This window comes from Oryctolagus cuniculus, chromosome 10 (genome assembly GCF_051225735.1).
Source record: "Oryctolagus cuniculus isolate XC-2025 breed Fujian yellow rabbit chromosome 10, ASM5122573v1, whole genome shotgun sequence".
In the NCBI taxonomy this organism is placed as follows: Eukaryota; Metazoa; Chordata; class Mammalia; order Lagomorpha; family Leporidae; genus Oryctolagus; species Oryctolagus cuniculus.
The window spans coordinates 3,986,049-4,005,563 of record NC_142876.1 but is presented as its reverse complement, the minus strand read 5'-3'; the positions used below and the strand labels follow the sequence as shown (position 1 = coordinate 4,005,563).

The 19,515-nt window shown below is 44.0% G+C and overlaps 1 protein-coding gene across 4 annotated transcripts in view; it reads left to right on the top strand.

Moving 5' to 3' along the window:
• The window catches only part of ZNF407 (zinc finger protein 407), a 455,442-nt gene that overhangs the window by 299,344 nt on the left and 136,583 nt on the right, over window positions 1–19,515 (top strand). For all 4 annotated transcript variants that reach the window (XR_011379296.2, XM_008261471.5, XM_089304977.1 and 1 more), the window contains one exon: window positions 14,204–14,382. Coding sequence is in view for 3 of the 4 variants with exons in the window: in XM_008261471.5 (XP_008259693.4) it covers window positions 14,204–14,382 (179 nt within the window). In the remaining variant the exon portion in view is untranslated. The remainder of the gene's footprint in view (window positions 1–14,203; window positions 14,383–19,515) is intronic.

Below are 19,515 nucleotides of genomic sequence, written 5' to 3'. Positions count from 1 at the left end.
TTTATGGGTAACTAACCTCAGTGAACTTGTAGATGCTTTATGTAGTTCCTGTCCTTTGGGAATATGTTTCCATATACGATTTTTGCCCTACCTGGTTTCTTTTAATAATATGCTTTGAATGATTGTTGGGATCTAGCAGGCTTATTATACTACCTTTTCCTATGTTATTTTAGTAAAGTTTTTTTTTTCTCATCACCTGCTTTGTCTGGTTCTTGTCATCTCACTTAATAGAAATGGAAAAAATAAAACCTATTATGTAAGGAAATATACTTATACAGGCCAAGAGTTAGGGGTCAGCATTTGGTTCAAAGAGTACAGAATAATAATGAAAAGAAATTTTTCTCAGCAGTTATTGCCATCCAGGCAGCGATTAGTGCGAAGAAGATACACAGTATGTCGGGTTAATTCATCTTGCTGAATTTCACTGTTCCCAAGCTTCAAGCAACGCTTTTAGCTCAACATTGAGAGAATGTTTTTGTAGTCACAAGTTTAGGAATCACTCCCTGTATTGCATGCCTGGCCCACTCCCTTCACACACGCGCTGATTGGCAGATTAAGGCATCACCGGATTCCTGCAAGTTAACGGAGTGCCGTTTCCTGTCGCCCTTCCTTAGCCTGGACGCACAGTTCCCAGGGCTCTAGAACAGCCTCGTGCTGGGCTCTCAGTGGAAGGGCAGCAGGCACTAATGCCTGCTGCGGGCTTTGCCTGACACCGGGATGTTGGCGTCTCATCAGCACACGTTGTGAGACACCTGATAGCTGTTTAAACTTAACACGTTCCGCTGTGCACTGTGCTTACCGGAGCAGGTAGCCGCCTCAGTGTCACGTGGACATCTGCTAGGTTGCTGTTTTTGCACAGCAATTGCTTTTTGTTGTCCCTTGTACTGAGGATGCACGAGTACATTAGGAAATGAAGCAGTACATGAAATATGTTTTTCTCTTTGGGACTAAAGAAGAAGATTTAGGGAGGAATCCACGTTCTCTAGGGCTCGGTGTTCCCTAAGGCGGCACCTCCCTCCGTGTGACATGGGAGCCTTCCCCCTCCGGCCTCAGTTTAGGTCACTCCACAGGGTGAGTGCAACTGCTCTTTAAACAATAAATTCTAAAGAAATGAATTGGGTTCCTAGCAGAGAAAATATTCAGTGTCACTTCCTAACATTTCATTGTTCTTCAGTAGAGTGGAAAGCGGAAAGGAGAGTGTTAGATTTTAGAAAGTAAGTTGTCTCCACCTGGGAGTGGAAACCGTGAGGTGAGATTTAGACAGAGAGCAATTTAAACGGAAGCGAGCGTGGGAAATGTGAACGGAGGGGCACGAGTGTGACAGTGGGCAGAACCTTGGCTGTGCCCAAGTCAAGACAGCGGTGTAGCAGCAGGGTTTGTGATGGTGCTCAGTGGTGACTGGAGTCAGGGGAAGCACTTCAGGGGTTCTCAGTAGAGGGGGAGACAGGTAATTTTGGATCCTGAGTGGATAAAGAGCCACAGGCAGGGAGTGCACAGTTCTGTAAGTACAGATGCGCTTTTCAACAGTTTCGGATTTTTTTGGAGGTTTCCTGTTATGAAAACGAGCTTTTTGTTGATGTTTGTAACTCATTTCTCCTATCAAAGCATATCCTCTTTGAGAGCTTAGCCACTATGATTCACTGTTGTGTTTCTTTGTACTAAATATACATTGAGTAAATTCATTTTGAAAATAAATGCCAATACATAGGAAATTAAGACTTTTCTTGTAACCGTAGTCTTGCCTTATCAATGAAAATAGTTAGGCTAATGTTGTCTTCCATTTGGAAGGGCCTGAGGGTGGGTTTGAAAGACAGGCCTTGCCAGCCTTGGCCTTTAGCCCAGCGCTTGGAGGCCAGAGGCTGTGTGTGGGTTGGAGATGGGCAGGTGCACTGACCTCTCCTCCAGAGTTTCTGGGAAGCTGTGTTCATGTGCTCACGGCGCCCTCGGAGGCCCTGGTCACAGCTGGGCTGCCCCTGACTTGAAGCCTGGATGGTTTGGCTTCTCACTAGCCATACACAGGGCCAGTAATGCCATGTTTGTTAGCTTTTTTTCCCTCTTCTGTGCTACCTCACATTTTTTTCTTGTAAAAGACACTGCTGTTTTATGGTCACTTTACCTCATTCAGAGAATTGTAACTAAGAAGTGGATAGAAAAAATGTAACGTGCATTAATTTGTGTTGTCAGAAGGACAGATTTCTAAGGCTTGAGAGTCATGAAACGCAGTGATCTGATAGGAATTTTCCTGTTTAATACGAAGTTACCTTGGGTAAATAAACGGGGTGGGGGGAGCTTAACATTTAGAGCATTTAGAGTAAGGTTATATAGAAACTGTCCAGTTGAAATTGGCTTTTGCAAAAAATATTTGAAAGATTATATCATGATTACCTCGGATGTTTGTGTACCCTTATTAGCTGACTAAAGAAGCTTTGAATAATTATTTTACATGTAATGTAATATTGTACCATTATTGTTATATTTTTTAAAGATTTTATTTATTTTTTTGAAAGCAAAGAGACAAGACAGAGTTTCTATCAGCTGGTTCACTCCCCAGATGGCTACAACAGCTGGGCCGGGCCATGTCAAAGCCAGGAGACCAGAACCCCATCTGGGTCTCCCACGTGGGTGGCAGGAGCACTTAGGCCATTGTCCGCTGCTTTCCCAAGCACATCAGACGCTCAGTAGCCAGATCTCCAACCAGAACTCTGATAGCAGATGCTGGCTTCTCAAGTGGTGGGTTAACTTTCTGCATGACTACACCAGACCCCGGGGCATTATTTTCGCATATCTAGTTTGCTTAAATTCTCATAGAAGTTACCATTTTTTTTCCATATCATTTTTACTAATGGAAGTTTACTGTTGAAGACTCTATTTCTGGGCCTGCTTCTCTTCTCAGCGTCACTGGTCGTTATTTCTGGGTTTTGCCCATTCCTCTGCTTCTTGGTTTATAGGTAGCTTCCAGTTGTTGTAACTGGAAAAAGCATTGACTGCCGGCCTCATTCCCACCACACCTCTCCTCTTTTCCCTCTGTATTATGGAATTCTTCCTGTCTTTCCTAGTGACTGCCGTTACAGCTTGAGTTACTGCGTTTACGTCTTTTACTTGACGCATCGGATTGAGCTCTCTCTGTAAACGGGGGGATCGTTGTAGCTGAGCCTTCAGCTCAAGTCCGCCATTGCTGGAACTTCATGCTCTGCAGGACCGTCCCATCCAGCTGTCTTTACCGTGGATGTCTTGATCAGGTTTGCTCTACATAAGTGACACAGACATATTCTCATGGATATTACAGATGATCCCAGAACATGCCAAGCGAAACATGAACGTTTCCTTGGGATTAGAAACCCTTCCATGAAGGTCATTTCCTTGAGTGGTTTACTGGGCTTCTTTAGCCACTAGATGTCTTTTTATATCTATATGTGTTTATGTACATATTCCATGTGTTTGTTTTGTATGTTTGTATATATATATTTTTGAAAAACAGCAGAAAGGGCTCAAATATGTAATTATTTGGAATTTGATTTTTTTTTAATTTAATAGTTCAACTTTCTGGAAGTCTTTCCCTGTTAGTATTTAAGGTTTACCATATTCTGTTTAGTGGTTTTTAGTCCAACAAATAAAGATGAAGGGTCAGGTAGAGTACGAGCCAGGCCATCTTCAACAGCTTTTCCTGGTAGAACTTCCGAGAGACAAGTACAGAGTTGCCCTGTTCCGCCCCTCGCCTGTCTCTGATCTGGGCAGTGACGGACATCAAAACCAGCTGATGTTGAGAGCTGAGATCTAGCAGCCGTGGGCCCTGGCCTACCGGAACTTTGCCTTATTCTGACATGACTGAACTTCATGGCTGGGGGCGGTCTCCCTTCCTGTGACCAGGCCACACCCTCCTGGGCCTACCAAGGTGTGATTGGCTTCCCAGGGCCTCTGGAGGAGAAGGTAATTCTCATCTGTCAGTTATCTGGACTCCCTTAAGTGTGGGTATACCATAAATTAATGGCCCATTCTTCTATTAATGGACAATTAATTTTAAAGTTTTCCCTAATGTTTAGCTGTTAGAAACAATGGTTTAATGACTCCTTGTGGATAATCTACTAAAAGCTGAACTTCTGAATCCAAGAAAGTATGTATACTCTAAATGTGAGGATGGCATCACATGTCTGCAATGCCTATGCTGACTTGCACCACTGCCAGGGTAGTCAATTTCTGTTACCAGTGTTTAGCATTCGCAGTTATCTTAACTTCTTCCCATCTGTCGCCTGGGGCTTTAATCTGCATCCTCGCTTTCTAGAGAAGTCGGTGTCCACGTGATGAGTGCGTCCCCGTTTGTCCATCCCCAGTTAGGAACTGCTCTTTATATTCTTTATCCTGAAACTTACCTTTCTTTTTAATTAACCACTGATACTCATTTTGTAGTCTTTATTAATCATGTTTTTCTATATGCTGCATGTTTTCTGCCTTTCTTTGCCCTGTCTTATTTTTTATGATGCATTTTTGCTGTACTGCAGCTGTAATTTTGATGGTGTACATTTTCCTACATAATTCGGTAGCTTTTGGATTTGACATTTTCTTTAGGAGAACTCTAAACAAGATTATAAATGTATTTTTTGCTGTCATTTTTATAATTTGATTTATTCATCTTAAAATTTTGAAGTTCCAAAGGCATGTATTTTTATATGCCCTGTGACAATAAGAATCTAGCTAATTTTTCTCCATATAGGAGGCAGTTAACTCAACACCACTTACTATGGAACTCATCATTTCCTAATTGATTTGAAATAACATCATTATCCCTAATATACATAGATCTTTGTGCTTTCTGCTCTCTTCCTGTGATGTTTTTGGTTCAGCACTCCTAATGACATTCATCTATTTGCTCAACATTATTGATAACATTCCCTCTGAGGTAGAGAAATGTGAAGTTCTTTATTCTCATAGCTTTTAACCAATTTTAAATTTAAACAGCACAAATGTTCAGTAATCTAAAATTATCAGACTCTGGAGTGAGAACGTAAGTGATAAAGGAGTATGTATCTTGGGCTGTCTCACATAAATTGTCAACTGGCTCTGTACATATGTATTGTAGCACAGTTTTCCAACCTGCAGTGACTTGGGAACTTCACATTCCTGTCAACTGTGAACATTTTCCTGTCTTTCCTAGGCTGGGTTTATGTCCAGTAAGTGTGTAACTAAGTAATGGTTGTTTTAAAATATGTTAACTTTTTCTGTTTAATTTACTTTCACATCTTCTTTGGGTTATTCCTTTCCCATTTTACATCACTGTTATAAAGATATCATAGAACTTCCCTTTCTATATTTTCAAATATAAACATGTACTTATTGTGTAGTTTGATATTCTTGTTTCTGTAGAACAATTTAACTACAGTTTAATTCTTTTCATGGCTATCAGTTCAAAAAGTTCTGAAGAGGCAAAAAAAGAAATTGGATACCCGCTTAATTTTGCAGATGGGCTATGTCACACACAGTCATACATACACTAACTGAGAAATCTAATTTTATTCAAACAAATTGAAATTTTATTTCATAATACATTAAGAAAATTGCTAATAATGATCAAGATAGCTGAGCTGCTTTGCATTGCATACAAAGAACATGTATAATTTAATTAACCTGAATCGGAATGGCAGCTTTGTGAAGTCCACTCAGTATTCCCGTGAAGCAGCATAAAAAGTGTTCTGTGACCAGAAATTTTGGGAAGCAAAGTGTTCAACAAAGCTAAGCATATTTCATTCAGTAGAACTGAATGCAGTGTTGCCCTGACTTTCCTGAATGAATATCTCTTCACTTTTGTCTTCATAGTTTCTGTTAACATGCATTACATGTTTAGAAATACAAACCTTGATACAAACCTCATGTTATTTTCAATGAACTTTTGTTGCATTGACTTTTCTCATGGAGAATTTTACAGTAATTGTGTGTCACATCTATCTATGTCCAGGATTTCTGCCTTCATTATAATTAGAATAAATAAAGGACATAATTTTCCCCAAAAAATGGCATTTCAGGAAGACGTATGTGGATATACTGATATTCAGTTTAGAGAGAGCAGAGCACAATAGAAAACGTGGTTATGATGTGGAGTCCATCATATACCCATCACGAGGGCTGCTGCGTGGTGGCACATGTGGAGCGGGTGTGGGATTCCCAGACGGCATCATTCCAGACTCTGAAGAGGCTGCATCTCAGATGAAAGAGGAACTGGAGGTGCTGCGCAGTAGAAAACGGTGAGAAGATCCCAGAGTGACTCCAGTGGAGACAGACCCTTATGCAAATGAAGTGTTTGCATAGTCATTTTATTTTTTAATTATTTGAGAGGCAGAGTTACAGACAGAGAGAGGAAGAGACAGAGAGAAAGTTCTTCCATCCGCCGGTTTACTCCCCAAATGGCCGCAACAGCTGGAACTGGGCCGATCTGAAGCCAGAAGCCAGGAACTTCTTCCAGGTCTCCCACATGGGTGCGTGGACTCAAGGACTTGGACCATCCTCTACTGCTTTCCTAGGTCATAGCAGAGAGCTGGATTGGAAGTGGAGCAGCCGGGACCAGAACTGGTGCCCATATCGGATGCCGGCACCGCAGGCAGAGGCTTAACCTGCTACGCCACAGCGCCGGCCCCAAATAGTTATTTTATAAACATGAGTTTAAAATCAGCATTTCCAAAGTGTTACTTTAAAATAGATATTATAAATAAATAAAAATAAAATAGATGATATTTTATATGTGTGTATTCAAATCCATAAAACTTTTTTTTAAAGATTTTATTTATTTACTTGAAACGCAGAGTTACAGAGAGGCAGAGGCAGAGAGAGAGGTCTTCCATCCACTGGTTCACTCCCCAGATGGCTGCAATGGCCAGAGCTGCACTCATCTGATGCTAGGAGCCAGGAGCTTCTTCCAAGTCTGGCTTGTGGGTACAGAGCTCCAAGGAATTGGGCCATCTTGCTGCTTTCCCAGGCCATAGCAGAGAGCTGGATAGGAAGTGGAACAGCCAGGACTAGAACCAGTGCCCATATGCGATGCTGGTAATGCAGGCGGTGGCCTTACCCACTGTGCCACAGTGCTGGCCCCAAACATTTTTACTATATAGGTGTTTGCTTGCTTATATTTTGGGGATGTAAATTTACTCTCTCTCACTCTACTGTCCACTTTTTGAACATTTTATTTAGGAAAACTAAGGCGAACTTTATATTCACAGTAATATTTAGGTTCATACCCTAACTATGTGTATCTACTGATTTATATCTCTGTTAGTTGCTTTTATAATTTTTAAGTGATTATGTCATATCTAGGAAATTCACTGTGAAGCTTCTTCAATTTATTGAAGAATTTAATCCACTACGTAGTAGCAGTCAGTGACTAAGCCAAATTTATTCCCCCTGAAAATAGTAGCTATTTTCATTCTAAATACCACCCTCAATGTAGTGATTATTGTTTTATTAAGCATAATAATATTCAAAATTGGAATAATTCACTTAAAAGTGTATTTTCTTGGACTGGCATTGGAAGTATTGGTAGTGCAGTAGGTTAAGCTGCTGCTTGCAATGCCCGCGTGTGTGTTGTGGTGTGTCTCTGTTTTAGCAAACTTGCCCTTATCCATTATAATGTTTTTTACATGTCCCATATAATTCACGTTTCATGTTTCTTTTTTGAAAGCAGTGTTTTCTGTATACTGCATAAGGGAGTTAGAATTCACTTACACACAAAATAGACACTTAGCCACTTTATAAAGTCCTATTTTGAGTTCTGTTAGCATCATTTTCAGTCACACTCTGTTTTTATTTTCTTTGTAAACCTTCTTACATCATTTTTAGAGTGGTACATGTTGCGTAGAACTATGTTGCAAAATATGAGATGTTGCAAAATCATGAGATGTTGTCAAGTGATTCCCTGAAAAAGTCATCTGGGAAATGGGAATTCTTTCTTTCTAAGGAAGCATGGAAAAGGAAGAGTCTTGAAGTGGGAAGAAGACTGAAACGGAAAATGATGGGGGTTCGAACACAGGGGAGTTCTCAGGGTGTCCGGCCCAGGAACTTTTGTTGCTGGACTGTGATTTTTGTGGCTAATATTGTCACAGTCCTGGTTGTCCCCAGTGTATCAAGACAGTTGTTAATTTGACACACATACACAGACACGTAAAGAACTTGGGTGTCGAGGGAGAGTCCTGGCTTTCCCTGGGGAGAAGGGAATGAACTGATTTATGATCTCTGCGCCAGGCCCTCTTCCAGGTACTTACTAGATGACGTCTGTGCCACTGCCACCCTCTTTTTCTTTGTTTATAGAAGATAATTCCCTCTAGATTTTTTAATTGGTTGATTGATTGATTTATTGACTTAAGAGACAGAAAGACAGAAAAATTACACACAAAAAGTGCAAGAGAGATAGAGAGAACTGGGCGGGCACTGTGGTGCAGTAGGTTAATCTTCCATCTGTGGCACTGGTATCCCATAAGGGCGCCAATTTTAGTCTCAGCTGCTCCTCTTCTGATCCAGCTCTCTGCTATGGCCTGAGAAAACAGTAGAAGGTGGCCCAAGTGCTTGGGCCCCTGAATCCATATGGGAGACCTGGAAGAAGCTCCTGGCTCCTGGCTTCAGATTGGCCCAGCTCCGGCCGTTGTGGCCATTTGGGGAGTGAACCAGTGGATGGAAGACCTCTCTCTCAGTCTCTCCCTCTCACTGTGTATAACTCTGCCTCTCAAATAAATAAATAAAATCTTGAAAGAGAGACTCTGTATTTCCCTGGTGTCACCACGAACGCAGTGGTGTTATTAGCAAAGCAGCAAGATGTTTAGCTCAGAGAAACTCCAAAATTTATGAAAAAAAAAAAAAAAAAAAGGTCACCCATAATGGGCAGAGAGAACAGCTCTGATCAACTGATCATGCCCAAGATGCCTGTGATGGCAGGGGCTTGGGTGAAGGTCAGTCAGGAGCTGAGAGCACTCAATCCAGGTCTCCCACTCAAGTACTAGAGCCATCACCACTCCACCCAGGTCTGCAAAAGCAGGAAGTTGAGTTTGGGAGCTGGATCTGAGAGCAGAGCCCAGTGCCTGGATATGGGCTATAGACATCTTCACTGCTAGGCTAAATGCTAGCCTACTTGATGGTATTCATAGACACTGCCTGATTGTTCTGCAGTAATATTCACTCACTGTTTGCCAGGTCCCTCTAGGACTATTGTTAGCCCCACATTTTTGCCACATCAGCTGACGACCACAGTCCTGTGACCACCTCCCCAGTGGCTTTGAGTGGGCAGTTGCTGTGTGGGAGGAAACAGGGTAATGCAGACTGAACCAGCTAATTAGATTCACAGGGGAGAGACAGGCTAGCAGCATGTAATATCCATTCCTGGATTACCTCCAAATAGCTAAAACATTGATAACATTGATAAATGTGGTATTTCATGTCGGGAGCGGGGGGGGGGGGGGAGATTGACTTTAGTAAATGGTATAGAAAAAACTGGATAGCCCAGGGTATCCACACTTAGCCACACCTTATAGGTTGATTTAAAAAAAAAATTAATGATTAATATTACATACTGCAGCTACGTGCAAGTACTAGAACCAAATTTGGGACAAGTCTTTTATAACTTCCAAGTAAGGAAGCTGTAGAAATAGAGGTGAGGGGCCAGCACTGTGGGTAGTGGGTAAAGTTGTAGCCTGCAGTGCCAGCATCCCATATGAGCACCGGTTTGAGTCCCGGCTACTCCTCTTCTGATCCAGCTCTTTCCTGTGGCCTGGGAAAGCAGTTGAAGAAGGCCCAAGTCCCTGCACCTGAGTGGGAGACCCAGAAGACGCTCCTGGCTTCAGATAGGCACACTGCAGCCCTTGCGGCCAATTGGGGAGTAAACCAGCAGATGGAAGACCTCTCTGTCTCTCTCTCTTCCTCTCCTTCTCTCCGTGTAACTCTGACTTTCAAATAAGTAAATAATTAAAAAAAGAATGAAAGGAATGAAGTTTTATTTTAAAGATTTGTATATTCATTTACAGAGAGAGATGGCAAGAGACAGTGATAGATCTTACATATGCTGGTCCATTCCCCAGATGGCCAGCATTGGGCCAGGCTGAAGCCAGGAGCTTTCTCCATGTCTCCCATGTCAAAGGGCAGGGACCCAACTACTTGGACCATCTTCCACTGCTTTTCCCAGGTCATTATCAGGGAGCTAGATGGGAAGAGGAACAGTCAGGACATGAGCTGGTGCTCACATGGGAGGCCAGTGTCACAGGTGCTTTTCCCCTCAGCTGAAAGCCATCACGGGAGTTTGCGTAACTTGGGCTGCATCCAGAGATTGGAGGCTAGAAAGGTTGGCAGATTTCAGGACTTGAGCGTGAGGGACCTGCACTGTACTTAGCGTTTCTTCGGGTTGATCCTGCCTTTCCAGTTGCTTGGGCCTGAGCAGGGCACACAGTTCACCTTCCCCTCTGTTCTCACAGCAGCCTTGAACACCAGGGGGTGGGGCTGTAGCCTACAAAGAGCTTTCGCCACTCTCTAACTCCTGTGTGACAATTTGTGCTCACATCCATTTGCCTTTCGCTCAGGGAGAAGATAATACAGAGGCCAAATTTTTGGTAATTTGCTACCATTAACCTTATTTTGTATTTAAGCAAGGGCATCTTAGGGCCAGCATTGTGGTGTAGCTGGTACAGTGGCCTCCGCAGTGCTGGCACCCCATAGGGATGCTGATCTGTATCCTGGCTGCTCCACTGGAAGTGGCCATCCGGGGAGTGAACCAGCAGATGGATGATCTCCCCCGCCCTCCCTCCCTCCCCCTCGGTCTCTCCCTCTCTTTTCCCCACCCCTGTCTCTGTAACTCTGAATTTAAAATAAGTAAATAAATCTTAAAATAATTTTAAAGCAAAAGGACATCTTAGAGAATTGAGGTAATTGGCCAAGATCACAGAGCCAGCACCTAGAAGGGTTTCAAGTCCCATGCTGGGAGTGGACCCCAGGCTGTTTCTCTTTATATGTAGTCATATATATGTTATACTGTACAGCTTAACATGCGTGTGATATATACGTATGAGGACACAGGTATGGAATAGTCCTTAGTAACTTTTCATATCTCAGTTTCCAAGGGGCAGGCATTTGGGGCAGCTACGAAGACCCCTGTGAAGACACTATTCTGGAGGGTCTGACTATGAACACCAGCTCCTGACTCCAGCTTCCTGCGAGTGGCTTCAGGAGTTGGGTCCCTGCCACACGTGGGAGATGCAGGTGCAGTTCTCAGCTCCCAGCGTCAGCCTGGCTGAAGCCTGACCCATTCCTGGCCATTGTGGGTTTTGGAGGAGTGAGCTAGCAGATAGAAGCTCTGCCTGTTTGCCTCTCAAATGAATAAAAATTTTTAAAAATTATTTTTTCAAAAAGTCAAGATCCAAACCCCTTCTATCGTATTTCATTTTATTTTCTTAAATTTTTAAAATAAGGTTCTCATGTTTTTAAACTCTCTCTCTGACTTTGCCTTCCTCTATATGCTCCTCACTAAATTCATAGTCTCCTGTTAGGTTCCATGTGCTGTTGAGGTACTAAGAGATACTGGCTCATTTTGTCCAAGATACACCTTCTTGAAAGTAAGATATTCTGTCTTCCATGTCATCTCTTTCCTCCTTCACCGAAGTTAGGATTCAGTGCTTGTATTGTTCCCTATTTAGATGTGTGTTATACAGTGAAATATGTGTATTTAGGCAATTTTAATTTCTTCACCAGATCAGTGATGGTTTTGGTGATGCTGGATGCCTAGCATTTTACACGAGGAGATAATATTGGTGGTGTCACAGAATCCAGGGTCCTAATAAACAGTGCTAATTGTGGACAATAGTAGTGTTTTATTTTCTTTCTGTAGTTTCAGTAAACAGTGGTGAATGTAGGGGGAGTCTGTCATTCTGTTGAAAACTGGAGACCTACAGAAGTGAGGGAGTAATTTGAAACAGCTCACCCAGCTAGATCCAGAATTCAAAACAGGGGCTTCTTCCTTTCACCTATCACAGACGTTGACAGTTGTGTTGTCTGCCTTCAAGCATTTTCCTTTTCTTTTTATAAGATTTATTTTATTTATTTGAAAGATAGTATTAGAGAGAGAGAGAGAGGGAGAGAGAGAGAGAGAGATCTTCCATCCATCAGATTACTCCCCAGATAGCCACAACAGCTGGGGCTGGGCCAGGTGGAAGCTGGGAGCCAGAAGCTTCATCTGAATCTCCCAGGTTGATGCAGAGTCCCAAGCTCGCATGTCATCCCCTGCTGCTTTCCCAGGTTATTAGCAGGGAGCTGGGTAGGAAGTGGAGCAGCTGGGACACATCTTGGGTGTTGTAGGGGGCAGCTTGGCCCCACGCGCCACAACTCTGGCACCCAGGTATTTTTTATGTTACCTCTGTCCCTGTGGTCCAGAGCTGTTCTCCCAGATATTCACACACTGAAGAGCATCCTCAGCCTTGCCTTCTCCTCTGAATGAAACCCACTGCTGTGGGCACACGGGCGTTGCTGCGGACCTCGCCAGCACTCTCACCGGCCACACCTGCTTCTCCAGTCCCTCACTGTTGTGCTGTTTACTTGCTTCTCCATGGAACCACTTTAATTTTTTTTTTTAGATTTTATTTATTTATTGGATAGGTAGAGTTACAGACAGTGAGAAGGAGAGGAGACAGGGAGAAAGGTCTTCCATTCACTGGTTCACTCCCAGATGGCTGCAATGGCTGGAGCTGTGCCGATCCGAAACCAAGAGCCAGGGGCTTCTTCCAGGTCTCCCACATGGGTGCAGGGTTCTAAGCACTCAGGTTATCCTCTACTGCTTTCCCAGGCCATAGCAGGGAGCTGGACTGGAAGAGGAGTAGCCAGGACTAGAACCAGCGCCCTTATGGGATGCCAGCACCACAGGCGGAGGATTCACCTGCGCCATGGGCCCACCCCTGGAATCACTTCAAACAGTCTCCAGCTGGCAGGGCCTTGGGACTCCTTTACATTCGCCAGGCTAGTGGTGGTATGAGAGCTCATTCTTATGTCCTAGCTAACAATAGAGGATTTATATAGGAAGCAGATCTGGTAATGCAGTAGCGACATGAAAGAAACATCTTATCTAGATTTGCTCTAAGTTCTAAGCAAAATTAAGCATCCAGCTTGACAGCTGCCCACAGCAGGCTGAAAATACCTGGGGACAAAATCTCTAATAGTTCAGTTCCTCATCTTGTTCGTAGAAGATGGTGCTGTTATTTTAAAAATTTTAAAAGTGTATTTGTTTTATATAAATCATTATAAATGTGTTTGGAAAATAAAGAGAAGTGTAGATGTCAGTATAGCTGCATTTCTTTCTAGTTATTCCCGCCCCCGACCCGGGCATAGAGATTTGATTTGTCTGGTTAGTGACTCTACCCATGTTTACTTGTGCATGTGCCTTTTTTCATGATAGCGTTCCTAGAGAGGGGAGGGAAGTAGCAAGAGAAACTTCTTCTATCCAGTGACAGGGAAATCCCGTGGTGCACGATGCCCAAGTTTTGGGCGCACAGCTCCTGATGAGGACGAGAGCTTAGCCTTGCCGTCCCAGTTTTCTGGTGTCTACGCCTTTCTCATTTTGCAGGGAAGCAATAGGAAAGGGGAAAGGAACTGTCCTCTCAGTGGCAATTTGGCATGTCCTCGTACTGCTCTCTGACAGTCTCCAAAGCCTGGAGGGCCGTGGGAAGCCGACCAGCCTGCGTATTGCCCAGATGTTGGTGGGGCAGGCAGATGTGTCTGCTGTGTGTCTGCCTTCAAATAATCCTGGAGCCTTACTTAGAAGCAGCTTCTTAAGCAGAACTTAAAATGATCAATGTCTTTGTTTCCCAAATGCTCTAAAATCAGTGGAGGCGACAGCGCTTCCCTTTCATACCAGTTCTCGGTGGCGGCTAGGTGTGTTCCTGGGACAAGCACACACCTTCACTGCCCTCAAGTGGTACCAGAATAATTTGAGATTAAATAACAGGACCTGGGATTTTTTTGTATTTCTGGTTTTAGGTAGAAATGAACTGCTAAGGTAAAAGACTAACTTAGAAATTAGCACGTAACTTATAAAAACTACCAGCTGCCTAGGTTTAACACATTCTGCAAATGAACCGTACATGGATGCGGCACTGACTCGTATCCAACACGTGGAAGGACTGTGTGATGTGAGCTGATCATTGGTGGAATGGTGTCACTGATCTGCCCTTCACATCACTTACTTTCCTTTCTCTCCTGGTAGGTCAAACTGTGCTGAAAACATCCGCAAGCACATTTTACACACTGGCAAGCATGAAGGGGTCAAGATGTACAACTGCCCCAAATGCGACTACGGCACCAATGTCCCTGTGGAATTCCGAAACCACTTGAAGGAGCAGCATCCTGATATCGAAAACCCTGATCTCGCCTACCTGCATGCTGGTAAGGGACTGAAACCTTCAAAACACTGGCTTTTACAGGGTTTCGTTCAGTTGGTCTCTGTACTTGTGGTGTCATTAGTGCTTCCTCATTTCCTGTGTTGACGGGCTAGAATATGCTTCAGATCTGCTTCAAGACCTGCTGTTCCTCAACTAAGAAAACAGCGCAACGCAGCTAACAGCAAGTAGACAGATCGCAGTTCAACTGAAATTACAGTAGTTGTATGAGCCCATATTTCCACTCATTGGTAAATTTTACAGAAAAACAATTTGTGATTCACAATGCTGGACCCTACTGAGGGGTGCCAGTGTTCTTCAGGGCCGAGCTGGAAGGGCGAAGAGTGCGATGGAGGACAGTGAGCCAGGCGCTGTGGGGCCCAGGGTTGCTCCTTTCCCAGAAATTAGGAAGGGCCGTCACCCGCATTTCTGGGAGGTGCTGGTGCTGCCAGTGGCTCCAGCCAACTAGGTTCCGAGTCAGGCAGGCTGGGATGTGTCAGCAAGGTACTCACGTCAGGGTGAAATGGAGCCGCTTCTATAGCCCTGCTTTTTGTGTAATTAACAAGTTTTCTTTGAGTGTTGAGTTCTTTCGTGCAGAACAGTAAAATGACGGATTGTGAGTGTGGGGACCTATTTGAGGATGCACTTCACCCTGAAGTAAATTTCGGGCAGTGTTCCAAAATTGAGGCCACACAGCACTGTCATTAAACCCCGCCCAGGCCTGGTTGACCCATGCTGTGGAATCTGGAAGCTCCTGGAAACCTCTCCTTCTCCCTTCATTGGCCATCTGACCTCACTGAGCTTTGGATTTCTCCAGTGTGGTGACCCCTGCTTAATAGGGCTTGGCTGTGAGACTTGGCACAGAACACTGTGTGCCCGTGGTGGCCAGTGCAGGGGGCTGGGGGCTGTGGTGCTGAGGGTGTGAAGGTCAGGAGAAGGCCCACCAGCCTTTGCTTTCAAAGATTTCAGCAGTGTTTTCTCTGGTCTACCTTAACAGAAATAGAACTTACAAGTTCATAGAATAATACTCCTAATACATTTGCCAATGTGTGGGTATAAGGTTAGTATTTCTTCAGTACTGATGTTTTCTTTTAGACTTCTCAGCTTGTGTTCCTATGGGCATCTTCAGAAAGGCAGTGTCTGCCTTAGAAACAGAGAAAAGCAGAGGTTTTTGCTCTTTCTGTGTTGGTGAGGTTGTGTCTGCAAAGGTTCTGAGCTGGACAGTACCGACCATACACACAGATAATGTCAAGTTGAAACATCCCTGGCCATCTGTAGCTGAGGGTTCTGCTGACAGTCCAGGAGCGGAGGGCACTGCCTGTGAAAAGAGGTCCTTCGCAGAACGCTGAACAGCTTGCGTGTCCGCGGTGGCTTTGCAGCAGAGAGCCTACTGCAGGTGGTGTTGCTCCGCCGCTTGCCAGTGCAGGACTGACAGACCCATTGCACCAGTTAGCCTTTCAGGACAGGTGAGCCTGAAGTCAGGTATCCCCAACTTTGAAAAGAAGCAAATGCGAACCGAGGAGGACAGCTCCCTGGAGACACAGGAGTGCTTGCGGCTGGAGGTGCTGCCCTGTGACCTTGGCCTGCCTGCCTCCCCATTACTGGGCTGCGGGTGCTGACTGCGCTTGGCAACACGCTTTGCGATCTCACTAGTTGTGAACAAAGGGTCAAGAAAAGCATCTAGTTTCCGTGTGTGTGTGTGTGTGTGTGTGTGTTGTACGTGTGCCTGTGTAGTCCTAGTTTTCTCTTGATGTTTCCATTAAGAACATGTTTCTGCACGGTACAGAACAGTTCTAAGTGTGCACGTCACAGAAACTCCGACACAGAGGCTTTGACTGCTGCCCCCCACGCACAGCAGCGTGGCTGCTCAGCAGTCGCTGGCTTTGGCAGACTAAGCTCGTCACGAGGAGACTTTACAGAAGTGGAGTTTTCAGGGACTTCTTCAAAGCCTGCAGTTCCGAGTCTTTGGTGCATTTCTGTGTGAGCCTCGTTTCGCACTGCTGTGTTTCCGTGGTGTCAGGTGGTCGAGGGACGCGGGGTGGGGGAAATGCGGTGTGTGTCCTCGAGGGGCAGGAAGCCGTACTCCTGGAGAACCCCCTTCGATGCACGTACCAGCATGTTGAGCAATTTGTCATCCGAAATTCAGTGAATCGCACTATGCTTTTCTGTTATTAAAACGTTGAGTTTAGAATGATCCTGTGGCCCCAACCCCACCTCACCAATCACTCTCACATGACCAGGCTGACCATGTATCTGGCATGTTGTCGCTCCCCCTCTTCATGGAGGAACGACACAGGACCCTGCGCTGTTCTTTCGTCTGCTCGGCCCTCCCCGGGTTTGCTGCTGGTTCTTCCCGGGTTGGCTACTGTCCCTTCCACCTCCGTGGAAGGGCAGTTCCCCCTGGCCGCATTCCCCACTTCCGCAGGGGAGCGGCACACCGCCGGCCGGCTCTCTGGGGCTGCACGGGTTCCCTTAGATGTTCCCCATAGATGTTCCTCGTGCATGCCGTCTCTCTCCTCCTTTATAGTCCTCCTCCGCCAATCCTAACTCGGCTGCCCACATGCCGAGTATGCTGCTCTCCAATCAGGAGCAAGTCCTACAGTTTATTGGTTGAACTGGAGGCAGCTGGGTAGAAGCTGTTTTCTCCTCTCCCAGCGCCATATTGTAGGAGAGCAGATGCATAGAATAAGTCTTAATTCCGGTAACTTAGTCTAGTCCGAGCTGCTCCCCACAGAGGAGAGCAGATGCATAGAATAAGTCCTAATTCGAGTAACTTAGTCTAGTCCGGATTGCTCCCCACAGCATGTAAAAATCCATTAGAAGGAAGACGTTTCATAACAGCATAAAAAACTGGAAATAGTGTGCTTTGAGGTATTGTAAATTTTAGTTGAGATAATATTTGGAAATTTATGTATTAGAATAAGGTGTTTTGGTTTTTGTTTGAAAACAGTTCTCCAGAAAGAGGTTTTTAATTGGTTCCTCTGTGTTAGTGTTTACCTGGAGTTATGTAGGTGTTTTAAATTGAGTATTTACCACAAAACTGCAGCTCCCTAGACGCAGTTCCAATCCCTGCTGTGTCAGTTTGTGAGGCTGGGTGTCCTGAATGTGTCTGAGTTCCTACCTCCTTATCATGTGTTTCCGAGTTTGAATGAGTTAGCCCTAGTCTTCTACCTCTAGCACTCTGTGTCTGCTGGCCATAGCCTCTACAGTAGCATAGGGTCCAGCTTACACTGATCATTCGTATGACCTATGACTTTGGAAACTTTTAACTCTGTGGGCATCAGTCCTCCCTCATACCGATGTCTGCCACACTCTGTTCATGTCGTATCTGTGAGATACCACTGTGTATGAACTCAGACATGTTAATACTGAGATTAAACAGTTGCTCAGTTTAACCATTATCAGGCACAAGTTAAAGATTCATTGTATTTTTTTTTAAAGATTTATTGATTTATTTGAAAGTCAGAGTTACAGAGAGAGAGAGAGAGACAGAGATCTTCCATCTGCTGGTTCACCCCCAAGATGGCTGCAAAGGCCAGGGCTAGGCCAGGCCAAAGCCAGCAGCCTAGAGCTTCTTCCAGTTCTTACGGGTGGCAGGAACCCAAACACCGGGCCATCTTCTTCTGCTTTTCCCGGGTCATGTTAGCAGGAAGCTGGATCAGAAGTGGAATAGGGACATAAACCACTGCTCAAATGGGACGCTGGCATCGTAGCCAGTGGCTTTACCTGCTTTGCCACAGAGCTGTCCCCTCATTGTATTTTTGCCAGTTCTCTTTGGGGCTAATAGAATGATTTTGGTATTATCTTCATTTGGTACTCCAGAGAATTACAGGCTAAATGTGAGTCTTAACTTTAGTTGTAGCCCTATTTGAAACACAGGACAAACATGACATATTTATCTTTTAACCATGGGTTATTTAGAAATGTAATATTTAATTTTTAGGCAGTTTGGGCTTGTCTAGTTGTCTTTTTGTTAACTATTGGAATAGTAATAGAAATGGATTTCTAACTTAAATTTACTATGCTTATAGAACATAATCTGAAGTATTTCTGTCCTTTGAAAATTGTAGCCTTTCTTTATGCCCTGCAAGTGGTGAGTTTTGGTAAATGTTTGAACTACTCCAGAAAGGAGGATAGACCCGGTGCTGATTGGTGCCACAGCCTGTGTGCCCTGAGGATCCTTATATCATGTTTGTGCACTATGTTGGTCACATTGCCTGCATCCTTATTGTTCTGTAACTATCAGCTGTTAATAATGACATATTAAGGTTTCTCATTATGATTGTGGATTTGTCCAGTTTTCTTTTTGATTCTGATTTGGCTTTACGTATTTGGAAAACATCACTAAGTACCCAGAATTTTAGAATTGTCTGATATATGTGCACGTACATGCATACATAGTAAAGACTATATATGAATTCCCCTATAATTATACCTATAGCAGTATGTTCTGCCATAATTCTGTGTTTCATATTAGTATGACTAGTCCAGCCACATCATAAATAGCATATAGTTGCATTTTTTTATCTGCTGGGATGATGTAAATCTTATTCATGAAATATTTAGTCTTTTACTTAGTGTTTGTACTTAATGTAATTATTGGTATAGTCATCACAATAAAGGACCAAAACTGCTACATATCCATCAAATAGAATGAAATTCTCCACGTTAGGAAAATGAATGGAATACCACTGCAGACAACAAGACAACAATAGAAAGTTCTTGTTTTAGTTGTTCTTGGGATGAACTAAGCCAGACACAAAGGAGTCCATTCTTTGGATTCCATTTATCAGTCCCTGGGATGACACAACAGTGCTGATAACGTTCTGTTTCTTGATCCTAATACTAAGACATGCTTTTGTTCAATTTGAGCAGATTCATCAAGTTCTCCTATGAGCTGAATGCTTTTCTGTATATACTTTTGAAAAAAATCTATCCTACGACCCTCCAAATCTCTAGAGTTTCATTTAAGCCCACCCTAGGTTTAATATAATGAGATTTTACAATCATAATAACCCTCACAAAATTGACATCAAATTAAAAGTGGCCAGCGGGTGCCAGGCGTTTTAGTTTGCAGTTAGGCTGCCCACCGCCATAATCGGACTGCCTTGGTCTGAGCCCCAGCTCCCCTCCTGACTCC